The 12,695-nt window shown below is 39.7% G+C and overlaps 1 protein-coding gene across 13 annotated transcripts in view; it reads left to right on the forward strand.

The window, feature by feature from the left end:
- Nucleotides 1-225: 225 nt before the first annotated feature.
- Nucleotides 226-12,695, forward strand: part of BCAS3 (BCAS3 microtubule associated cell migration factor) — a 584,337-nt gene continuing 571,867 nt past the window's right edge. For 6 of the 13 annotated variants that reach the window (XR_014304944.1, XM_082707496.1, XM_082707497.1 and 3 more), the window contains exons 1-4: nucleotides 249-332; nucleotides 1,740-1,827; nucleotides 4,329-4,383; nucleotides 11,460-11,535. Coding sequence is in view for 12 of the 13 variants with exons in the window: in XM_082707496.1 (XP_082563622.1) it covers nucleotides 1,757-1,827; nucleotides 4,329-4,383; nucleotides 11,460-11,535 (202 nt within the window). In the remaining variant the exon portion in view is untranslated. Of the gene's footprint in view, nucleotides 333-1,739; nucleotides 1,828-4,328; nucleotides 4,384-11,459; nucleotides 11,536-12,695 lie in introns of all 13 variants that reach the window. The other 7 variants (XM_082707499.1, XM_082707500.1, XM_082707498.1 and 4 more) reach the window with 3 other exon arrangements.

A 12,695-nucleotide genomic window follows, 5' to 3' on the forward strand; every position in this document is an offset into this window, starting at 1 on the left:
AAAAACAGACGTGTTTGTAACTCTCCCTACCTGCCTGCGTTCGCAACCGAACCTGACCCCTCGGCATCACCCGAACTTACATACTGTTTTGTTGTCCATGGAGCCCCAGCGGATTGGATAAATTCAGGAGGCGGGTCCGCCTCTTTTCTACTTGCTGGTTGGCGAAGCTGACCTCCAAGGGCGGTGCCCGGCGGTAGACAGTTTCCTTCTGGGATTGGCTAGAAAAGTAGTTCCGCTGAGGCGTGGTAGGAAGTGGTAGCCGTCAATCACAAGGGGAGACTCCAAACAGTGAGCCTTGAGCTGGAGAACAGCGTTTACCGGCGGGGCGGCCGGTGAGAGGGCTGGTGGGGCTGTGGCTTTGGGGAGGCTTGGAGAGGACGAGGGGCAAGCAGCGTGAGCCGAGAGGGCTTGGCTGGCAGAGATTCGACGAGGGAGAGCTAGCGAGAATGGAGGGGGAGGGGAGGAAGGGCAAGGGGCCAGAGGGCGGCCGGGGGCAGCGGTGGCTCCGCGTTGGAGGTTAAGTGGGTAGAGCTGTGTTAGTGTGTCTCAGGAGAGTGGGGCCTGAGGGGCTGGCGAGGGTCGTCCTCAGGGCACAGGCCCATAAAGGACATTTCTTGGGAGGCTGTGCTTCGGGAAATAAAGGGTGGAATGGAAATGGGAGGGCTGAGGAGCTGGTGGTGAAGATACCTGGGCCAGGTGGGGCAAAGGGTGTTTTTGTAGTAGCAGATGAGACTCCACAGTTTGTGAATTTTCAAATACGGTGACAGAATCCTCCCTCTTTAGAAGTGATGGTTTTAGGGGCTTTCAGGATTAGTTCCAGGCTGTGGACTTTCCTGAGCCCTGAAAGAGATGGTTAATATTGCTGTCATTCCTTTTTTAACCTTAACCAAGTACACTCCATACTCTTAAACCTCCCAAGTGATTCAGATGCTTACTGGACATCCAAGGGTCAGGATTCAGTGATGTGACAGGAAAGGATAAGGGGCTTCTAATGTCATATAAGTTTTTATTACTTATTTAGGCTCTGGTGTTTAGGTTACAGTAGCAGGGGGTTGACAAATATGGTTTAAAAACTCGTTAGATTATGACCATGCAGTCCTTTTTTTTTTTTTTTTTTTGGTAGCTATAATTGGCATATAACATTATATTAGTTCTAGGTGTAAAACATAATGTTTTGATATTTGTACATATTGTGCAATGATCATCACAATAAGTCTAGTTAACATTTATCACTATACATAGTTACAGTATGCAGTCTTGCTCCTAGTTTTCCAACAGTCTTAGTTGGAAGGTATCAATTATTTCACTGTTCCATTTGGTCTCGAAGTATTGTGCCATGTGTGTTTTCACTATTTCAGGATTTTAGTACATTCTCTAATTTTGGCTCACAGAGATAGCACATTTGTTTTTATTAAGAGATCTTGTGCTAGACTCTCCATCCCTTACCTTTCTAGATTATGTTGACAGAGGATCAGAAGGTCCAGAAAGAAAGAGTCTTAACTTCTTCTGTGGTTCTAAGGCTTAGTCCAAATAAAAAAAATTCATGATAATTAGAAAACTTCTTTATCTACTTCCTCTCCTAATATCTACCCTTTCTCATGTAATGGGGCTTGCTGGGAAGGTTTCCTACATTTTAGGCATTTTCCATAAGGGATCTCAAGTGGGCAACCATAAACCCTCACTCCTACCCACAACAATAATAATCAATTTTTTTTTCTATCTCTTTGTGCTGGAAACAGGTTTAGCGAATGAAGCTATGGCTACAGATTCTCCCCGAAGACCCAGTCGTTGTACTGGTGGAGTTGTGGTCCGCCCCCAGGCTGTCACGTAAGCAAATTTCCGATAAGCCTAAAAGCTAAAGAAACTTTGCTCAGAATAGTAACTAATGTTCACGTTTCCTTTTTGAACATCTACTTAATTTTACCTTTACAGGATGATAAATATTGCCAAGACCAAATAAAAGGAGTAATTGGAGGATCAAGTGAATGTTATTCATATTTATAGAGTACATCAAAAGCACTATGCTAAATCCTAAGGAGTAATGTTTTTTTAAACTCCAGTTTCAAAAATTCATGGCTCATTAATTAGATCGATTCAGTGGATCAGGACCATTATTTAAAAAATGAAATGGCATATTATAGAAAATATAGTTGGGAGTATTCTATTGTGACACACACTATTCATATGAACGTATGTTGACCAGATGCTGATGTAAAATGTATCTCTTATCTAGGTCTTAGTCAGAAGGTTTCAAAGTCAGTGTCATAAAGAACATTCTATATTTTAAGCATTTTTTGCCAAAGCCTGCTTATACTTTCTAGGAGCTTATGATCTAATGTGGTTTTAAGAGATGTATACTTGAAATCACTATAATCAAGAAAAAAGGTATCAGCAAAACGTGAGAATTGGGAGGAAATATTTTTAGTGGGAGTATTTAGTGGGGATATTTTAGTATTTCAGATCCTAAAGGGTTTTATTAAGAAGCTAACATAATGTACTTTAAAGGCTGAGTAGAGTTTGGGCAATTAGAATCAAAGGAACATTTTAGACAAAGGGAATAAGGTGAGCAGAAGTAGGTAGGGCAAGCTCTTTTTATAAATGAAATATAGGGAAGTTGACCTATATAAAGTGGGTTAGGGTGGACAGTGAAGATCCTTCAGTATCAATGTAAGGAGGTGAAACTTTTCTACCTTTTAAAATGTTCATAAGGGAATTGTAGCATTTTATATTATTCCCTTGGGCAGTTTGGCATGTTACATAAAGATTGCCCTCTCAGACTAAGAAAGGTATATGTATAATACAGTATCTTACTATAATACATCTGGTTTTTTTTTCCTCTTGCATTTCCCTGGGCCATACTTCTTTGCTAACTGTGGGCCATGGCAACAAGTTAAACATTTTACTAGCTATGAGTTAAGTACTCTTTCAGGTGAAGAAACCAACGCAGGGAGAAATTAAGTAAATTATCTTCAGGAAAAGCCAAGAAGGGGAACCTGGATCAAACCCAGGCAATTTGTCCCAGAGTCTATGCATTTAGGCAGTATTCTGTGTTGCCTCACCATATGGTATCCAACTTATATTGCTTTTTATTATTCAATACATAATTTTAGTGTTTTAAAAAAAATCTTTTATATATTTGTATTCTTTTAACAAATAATGCTCGAGCATCTACTCCATGCCTGAAGTATGGGCTTGTAGATTCTGGAGGTAGAAGGTAAACATGAGAGTTGGAGTCCTTTCTGTAGGACAGTTTACATTCTAGTGGGGGAAACAGTATATAAGAAAAGTGATTACAGACTCTGATCAGTGCCTGGTGTGCTATGATACAGAATGATAGTGGGGAGTCTGACTTCAGGCTGTCAGGAAAGTCCTTTCTGAGGAGGTAACGCTTAAGCTGGAGAAATGAAAGGGATGGAAAAGCATGGAAAGGAATCTAGGCAGAAAGAAAGCTGGCGTAAAGGTCTTGACTGAAAGAGCTTGGTGTATTCTAGGAATGGAAGTTGCAGATGATGGAAGCAGAGTGAGGAGAGTGGCAAAAAAAATGAGCGGGGAGAGGCAGGCCTAATCAAATTGTTGTGTGCGTGTTTTTTGTTTTTATTCGGCCTAATCAGTTTTTGTAGCTATTGGAGGCATATTGCTTTTTTATTGGATTTAGAATAACTCATAGGAGTTTCTTCAAATGTAATTTTTCACATGGAATGAAATGAATTTGATTTGGTATTTTGAAGAATTTTTTTTCCCACTTGCTGACATCCATATGCTTCCATTTAAAATCTCTCAGTGACCTTAACAGTATCATTTTTCTTAACTTTTATGTGTTTTAATATTTTCCCATGTCTTGTCTATGGCAAAAATTCTTTTTTTTGGACTTCTTAGTATCTCCTAATACCTGCCCTGCACCTGCAGCAAAATGCAGATTGATTTTGCTATATACAGGTAAGGGACTAGGTGCTAACCAATTTAAAGAGAAGGTCACTAAGGACTGAGTCATCAGCCACAGTTCTTCTTGCTCTGACTGGGGAATTCTTTTGCTTTGACTCAAGAGGAAGATCCTGTCTTAGCCTTGTGTCATCACAAGTTAGAATCTGTATGTCAAATTAAGAGAGCATGACTTTTAAGAAGAGATGCTGTTTAAAAAGATTAATATCTCATCTCCATTTCATTTAATAACATTATACAAAGAAACTGGAAAGCAAGTTAACAGAATTATTGGTTGATGAGATATTTTTAAATATTGTGAGTAACTTTCTTAAGGCTTAGAGAAAGAGCTTTTCCATGTTTTGTTTTAAGATGTCAGGATCAATTTTATCCATTTCACCTTTTTTCAGGGAGCAGTCCTACATGGAAAGTGTTGTGACTTTTCTACAGGACGTTGTGCCACAGGTAAGTAAGTAAGAAATATAGTAGGTTTTACCATTGGCCAGGGATATTCTGAAATGTTCTCTTTCCTAAGCTTGACACTGGTATCATGAATTTCAGAAAGATTTTTAACGTTTTAACATCCTGAGCATTGGTAGGGTAGCACTATACATGTTAGTATTACAAGTGCCTTAGTTTTGCATTGTTTGTGGCACAATTATTCCTAAAGACTTGCTCTCCTAAGAGGAATCAAGGTGAGATGTTAGTTGAGAGCTGGGACTCGGGAATCTCTAGTTGGGTTCTATTTCCAGAATCTTCCTCTTACCCTAGTTAAATGTTGGCTGTCTGAAATGATCAAAGCAAAGTCTATACTTTGCATTTCATTAACTACAGATTATATTGGCTAAATACTATACTGAGCACAAATCTACATGTCTTTCATGGTGAGCAGTATCTTTATGCCAAGTGGGATATGCTTTGTTACTCTAACTTACAAGAGAAGTTGTCTCTATATAAACGTAAGAATAAAGAATGAGAGCAACCCTCCTGGGGTCATACCTAGTGCACTGTTGCCCAGATTTAACACGAGTATCACTTGGCAAATGTGTTAAAAATAATCGTTTCCAGGCCCCGTCCCAGAGAGTTTGACTCAGTGGAATCGAGGTGGCATCCAGTAACTTGTGTGTGTGTGTAGTGAGAGCCTCTGGGGATTCTTGTGAAACAGTGGCCGTGGGAAGCTCTGTTCTGTGGGACGACTGAAAGGAAAGGTATTTTCTGCTTATGGTGATGTCAGTGTTTCCTGACTGCCAGGCTATTTGTAACCACGCAGTTGAAAAAAGGAATTCGTAGATCCAGTGTCCCAGCCTTATGACAGCAATCTAGAAAAGTCTAAAATCCAGATTTCAGTTATATTATGTAAGTTGTATTTATCAAATAAGGGAAAGTATCAGGGAATGTTGATACTCCTTTATGATGTTCATGGAAATGGGTCACAATGACAAGGTCCTTGGGCATGTAAAGGATAATAAATGCTTTCCTATTTGGAGGAACTTGGTTACTAAAGGAAGTCAAATTGCTGAAACAAGCAGAGCTTACAGTAGCATTTCAGTAAGTGTTATACATGATAGTATAGACCTAATATGTACTTGCTAAGAGAATGCATAGCAAAGAAAGAGTGAAAGAGTCAAATTCTCTCTCTCTTTTTTTAAAGAATTTATTTATTTATTTGACAGAGGGAGATCACAAGTAGGCAGAGAGGCAGGCAGAGAGGAGGAAGCAGACTCCCCACTGAACAGAGAACCTGATGCGGGGCTCGATCCCAGGATCCTGAGACCATAACCTAAGCTGAAGGCAGAGACTTAACCCACTGAGCCATCCAGGTGCCCCGAAAGAGTCAAATTCTAAAGGACATTGGAAATAGCAGTTGAAATGAATGGAAAGGTTAGGTATTGGATGTTGGAAGGAGCTGGTTAGCCGGGTATGGTAGGCAACAGAGTTGCTGTCCAAGAGCAACTTGGACTGTGCTCGGAATGGCAGTTCTAGAGAGTAACCTGGGGCTGAAATCCAAACTGGTGTCTCCAATCTGCTCTTTTTCTTAAGCCCTGAGCCCTGGCATGAGGTTGGTTCCAAGGAAAGGGCATTTATAAATTTTTGTGATTTGCCTACTCCTAGAGTGCCTTTTTATCACATTTTTACAAAGGCACCTTTTGTGTTAGTGGAAACCCTCCGTGGCAAGCAGTTTTTATTGGCAGGAGGAGAGAGGCTGTGGTCAGAGGCTTTGAGGGAATAGCTTGAGAGTTTGCTGGAGAAACAAGAATACCAGATTGACTAATAGATGGGAAATAGGGGACTGTTAAAATTGATAGGGTAAAAATGCTGGAGGGTAGAGGATTAATTTAGAAAAAAAGATTAATTTAGTTTTTTGAGCATTAGACATTTGGAAGGAGATAATCTCTGTAATTGCTTATGAAGATTTGGATCAGAGTAGCAACTATGGAAGTGAAGTTGTAGTCCTAGATCTAAGAATTAGAATATTCATTCAAGAAATGTATGTTATGCAGGTCATTATATTCTGTTTACCCTGGAAATAAAGCAAAAATTCAGGCAACAGACATTTACTTGAGCATCCACTATGGGTTGGGCACTGTGTTAAGTTGAAGGGATACCTGATTCCTTTCTGTAAGGCTTCATGGTCTTGTGCAGCAGTTAGCAAACTTTCTGTGAAGGGACAGATAAGCTTTGCAGTTCATATAATACATGTTACAACTACTTGACACTGCTTTTTATGTAAAGGAAAAGGCATGGCTCTATTAAAATAAAACTTTATTTGGGATGCCTAGGTGGCTCAGTGGGTTAAGTGTCTGTCTTTAGCTCAGGTCATGATCTCGGGGTCCTGGGATTGAGCCCCACATTAGGCTCCCTCTCCCACTCTCCCTTCTCTTGCTGTCTCTCTCTCTGTCAAATATAATAAAATCTTTAAAAACAAAATAAAACTTTATTTATATACACAGGTGGTGGGCCAGATTTGGTGACCTATGGAAAATAGGAAAATTATATATATATATATTTTTTAAAGATTCTTATTTATTTATTTGATAGACAGAGAGAGATCACAAGTAGGCAGAGGGGGGAAGCAGGCTCCCCACCGAGCAGAGAGCCCGACGCGGGGCTCGATCCCAGGACCCTAAGATCACGACCCGAGCCGAAGGCAGAGGCTTAAACCACTGAGCCACCCAGGCGCCCCGGAAAATTATATTTTTTGCTGATGTTGTGTTCCAACGCCTATTCTGGAAATCTTCAAATTCCAGGAGGCTAGGAATTGTCTTCTGAGTTCCCAAATACCCAGAAAAGGGAGAAAATGTGTTGTTAGACTGGTGTCCGCTTCTTCAGCTATTATAGATAGAGTGAATTCCCATTGTATTTAACAGGTGTTATTGATGGCTGTAGATGCTCTTAGCTGAGCTCTTTGATCTAATAATTTTACTTCTGAAAATCTTTTAAATAATAATTCAGCAAGGAAGAAAGGTAAAGCTCAGAACTTTTCAGTGTATGTGTGTCAAAAGTCTGCATTTTCAGTATAAAAAATTGTAGCCAGCCCAGATGTCAATAGAAGTCAAGCAAATTATGGTATGTGATCCCTATAGAATAATTTGCTATAACTAGAAATTATGCTTCTTGACACAATGGGTGTTATTTTCCGTACAGTGAAAAAAATGAAATACATAAACACAATATGTAAATACAGCATATCTACAATGATCGTGTCTTTAAAGTTCAATGTAAAAAAATAAAGTTCAGGGGTTGCCTGGGTGGCTCAGTGGCTTAAAGCCTCTGCCTTCAGCCTGGGCCATGATCTCAGGGTCCTGGGATTGAGCCCCGCATCAGGCTCTCTGCTCAGCAGGGAGCCTGCTTCCCTTCCTCTCTCTCTGCCTACTTGTGATGTCTCTCTGTCAAATAAATAAATAAATAAAATGTTAAAAAAAATAAAGTTCAGCAATAACTTTATGCTTATGAAAGTGTGTATGTGTTAGAAACCTGTTATATTCTAAACCTTATATATATCCTTTATAGGAATAAAACGACAAATAAATAAATAAATCCTGTCAATAATGGGGTGGAAGTTTTGATTCTAAGAGGGCTAAAGTAGTTGGATGTTGGTTGAAGAAGGAAGGCTAATGATTGGAGCTGGAATGTGGGGGAAACCTTCAGGGTAGTAGTACACTGACCTCTGTTAAGATACCAAATGAAAGCTGGATGGGCACTGGGTTGAGTATGTGCCTCACTGAGAATAAAATACCCACATGTGCCTTCTCCATGGGAACATTCAGGAAGGCACACACGAAACAGTGCTCAGCTACCTCAGTCAGCTTCACAGAATCTTTTCAAGAAGGCTTAGTAGAGAACACAAAGGAAAGAAGAAAACTTGAAGACATGGCAAAAGTATACAAGGCTTGTTTTGAAAGTCTTGTTTTCCCCCGAAAGGGGAAAAAAAAGAAGTTCAAGAATCCCAGTGTAGTGAAAGACCTCATTCAACTTTGTTTTGCTCAGCATATCGCTCAGAAATCAAAGGAGAGCATCCTGCAAATGTTGCAAAGGAATTGGGAGAAGGTTGACTAATGCCACAGGTGATAAGCAGCCTTATAATCTGCTATACTGAAGAAAACTTTGAAAAATGTTACTGCTTTACCAGATTAAAGGAGAGCATGATGTGGGGGAAAAAATTGCTTAAATGCACTGTGCTATTCAAGATTGGATGCTGGAACAGAGAAAGGACATTAGTGGAAAAACTGATGAAATCCAAATAAAGTCTGAGGCTTAATTAATAGTAATACATCAATATCAGTGACATGGTTTTGACAAATGTACCATAGCAAGGTCAGGTTTGTTAGATAGTTAACATTAGGGGAAACTGGCTGAGGGGTATTTGAGAACTCTGTACTATATTTAATAATCTAAAATTATTCCAAAATATAAAGCTTATTTTTTATTTTTTTAAAGATTTTATTTATTTGAGAGAGAGAGAGAGCACTCGAGTGAGAGTGGTCACACAAGCAGGGGTGGGTGTTAGGGGTATGAGTGGAGGGAAGAGGGAGAGGGAGAAGCATATTTCTCACTGAGCAGGGAGCCTGATGCAGGGCTCAATCCCAGGACTCTGGATTGAGATTATGACCTGATCCTAAGGCAGAAGCTTAACTGACTGAGCCACCCATGTGTCCCTAAAGTTTATTTTTAAAAAAGATTTTATTTATTTGAGAGAGAGCCAATGGGAGAGAGAGAGAGAGCACACAAGCAGAGGGGAAGGATAGAGGAAGAGGGAGAAGCAGACTCCCCATCTAGCAGGGAGCCAGGACCCTGAGATCATGACCTGAGCCAAAGGCAGACCCTTAATGGACTGAGCTGCCCAGGCGCCCTCCTAAAGTTTATTTTTAAAAGTATTTTCAAGGTTGAAAAGACCAAGCCCAAAGAAGAGGAAGGAAATGATGATGAGGTGGCCGAAGATAAAGTTGATGAATTAGTTGGTTCTAGCATAGGCTTTCCTCTTCTCCAAAGAAATTGACTGCCCTATACACATCTCATCTTTTTTTTAAAAAAAGACAATAAAATTGTAAGGATTTGTAAGATAATTTCTGTTGTATAGTAAATCTATTAAAGTAGTTGCCTTTTAGTAGTATTTTCATTGTAGATGAGTTTCAGTTATACAAGTTAATAGCTTCTATGATACAGTACAGGGGCTGGGGCGCCGGGTGGCTCAGTGGGTTAGGCCGCTGCCTTCCGCTCAGGTCATGATCTCAGGGTCCTGGGATCGAGTCCCGCATCAGGCTCCCTGCTGAGCCCATCTACTTGTGATTTCTCTCTGTCAAATAAATAAATAAAATATTAAAAAAAAAAGATACAGTACAGGGGCTGTAAATTGGCATGGAAATTTAAAGCAGTTTATGTATAATACAAATTATATGTGGGATGGTAGTTTTTATATGCTTTTGGATAGCTTGTGTTAAAGCATTGTTTTGTGAACTGAGTACAACTTTATAATTTGAAATATTGCTGGTCTATATTGACATTCTATTTTTTTAAAGATTTTATTTATTTATTTGAGATACCGAGATCACAAGTAGGCAGAGAGGCAGGCAGAGAGAGAGGGGGGAAGCAGGCTTCCTGCTGAGCAGAGAGCCCTTTTCGGGGCTGGATCCCAGGATCCTGGGATCATGACCTGAGCAGAAGGCAAAGGCTTAACCCACTGAGCCACCCAGGTACCCCTATTTTGACATTCTAAATGCTTATAAATATATACAGTCTTTGAAACTTTTAAATAGAAACATTTGCTTTATGAAAAAATGACTCCCTTTGAATACTGATGGATACCATTGACACTTTTCCTATGATTTCGTGGCAGTTTATGCTTATCTTTGTGAACCCTGCAGGCCTGCAGAAACCAGGTAATAGGTTGAGTCTAGAATCCAGACAAAAGACTGAAAAAGTAATACTGTACTTTTTGTTTCCCCACCCCCAACTCTGGCCTTTGTCTTCCACCTGAAACTGAAGGCAAGCTGGAAGAAATATTTTTGAAAATTCTAGGTAGTGGGGCACCTGGGTGGCTCAGTGGGTTAAAGCCTCTGCCTTCGGCTCAGGTCATGATCCCAGGGTTCTGGGATCGAGCCCTGCATCGGGCTCTCTGCTCTGCAGGGAGCCTGCTTCCTCCCCCCCCTCTCTCTGCCTGCCTCTCTGCCTACTTGTGATTTCTCTCTCTCTGTCAAGTAAATAAAATCTTTAAAAAAAAAAAATTCTAGGTAGTGTGTAATTACCTGATCATAAACACCTGGGGCTAAATAGATACATGTGGTAGTTTTATTTCTTTTTTTTTTTTTTTAAATATTTATTTATTTATTTGACAGAGAGAGATTACAAGTAGGCAGAGAGGCAGACAGAGAGAGAGAGAGGAGGAAGCAGGCTCCCTGCTGAGCAGAGAGCCCGATGCGGGACTCGATCCCAGGACCCTGAGATTATAACCTGAGCCGAAGGCAGCGGCTTAATCCACTGAGCCACCCAGGTGCCCGGTAGTTTTATTTCTTAAGCCTTCTTATTTGTTGGCTAATGTAGGGGATGATTTACTTTTTTTTTTTTTTTAAGATTTTATTTATTTGACAGAGAGATCACAAGCAGGCAGAGAGGCAGACAGAGAGAGAGGGAGAATACCCCACTGAGCAGAGAGCCCGATGTGGGGCTCGATCCCAGGACCCTGAGATCATGACCTGAGCCGAAGGCAGTGGCTTAACCCACTGAGCCACCCAGGCGCCCCGGGGATGATTTACTTTTTGAGTTCCTTTGCATTATAGTGATACTTCCTAGTAGGCTGTGATTATTTTATTTTAGGTTTCTGCAATTCCTTAGTAAGTTAAATTCCTTTAACCAAGATTATCAGACTCCTGGATAACTTTCTTTAGTAGTAAAAATGTTACAAAATGTGTTGGTTCCCAAGATGTTGGATTGGTGGAATTGGAGAGGGGTAAATTTGGCTTTATTTAAGTTGCTTTGTGTCTTGAACATCAGTAATATTAGAGCTGTAAAAAATTTTTATTCAGACATTTCTGTTTACTCTGCAGGCTTACAGTGGAACACCTCTAACAGAAGAAAAGGAGAAGATAGTCTGGGTCAGATTTGAAAATGCAGATTTAAATGGTATGGTTTTAATTTTTTGGGGACATATAAATTAAATGTTTGTTTGAGGTTGACCTCATTCCAAAATGAGAACTCTTACTTTAGTCAGATTACTTTCTCTTACAGTAACTTTTTAGTTTTCAAAACAAATTCATTTTTAATTTAAAAAATAACATAATCACGCTATAGAAAGTTCATTAGAACTGATATTGTGTAAGTCTGGAAGTAACAGTTACATATAGTGGCTAACTTTAAACTTTAGGACATAAAGATTTCTTAGAAAAGAAGGTATTAATTCAAATTTGATCAGATGTTATAGGATATACCTACATAATTATCATTACTGTTGATTGTCGTAGCCTTTAATTTTTCCTGCATAGAATTTATGTCTGGATTTTTTTCCCCCAAATACATTCCTACATTCCATTTCATGGCCTCTTCATGCTCTGTTTTGCAAGGTGGCTGCCCCTTGTCAGTTTCCCAGGGTACCTAGTCTGTTTTCTTCTGCTGAGTTTGGGAGGCACTGGTGAGAAATTGAATGAGAGGATGGAAGAAAGGGAAGAGTACTCACACCTCTCCCCTCTCTGTTAGTGGCTGCATTTCCTTTGTGGTTCTGGCTTCTTCTAGGTAGCTCTACTGTTGTTCTAGCTTCTGCCAGGTGACCCAGCACCCTGTACTCCTGTGTCTCCCTAGTCTAAGCATGGTCATGGCTTCCTGCTGCTGCCAATGAAATAGGTAGCCTCATGGTTCCTTTTTTGGTCTCTCAGCTATTCCATCATGTGTGTAACCATTTGTCTTAATTAAATCCCAACTATGAACACACCGAGTTGTTTTCATTTGCTAGCTGGATTTTGGCAGATATCATACTCTTGAGTCTTCATCTCCTCTAACAGTTTAAAAATGTAGTGCTGTATATATAGATAGATTTTAAAGTTACTGTCCAGGAGGGAGAGGTTAAGTTGCACTTCTGCAAACTGGCTTCTTTTGAATTTTGGATTCTTTATTAATGGTTCACTCAAATAATGGCAACTTGTTGGGCCCTCTTTGTGGGAAATAAATATTCATTTATTTATTTAATAAATTTATTTATTTAATAAATATTAAATATTAAATAAATAAATACAAATATTCATTTGTATGGGTGATCATTTATGATATATAAACGTTTCCTAATGTGTTTC

The sequence above is a fragment of the Mustela nivalis genome (assembly GCF_964662115.1).
Source record: "Mustela nivalis genome assembly, chromosome: 17".
Lineage (NCBI taxonomy): Eukaryota > Metazoa > Chordata > Mammalia > Carnivora > Mustelidae > Mustela > Mustela nivalis.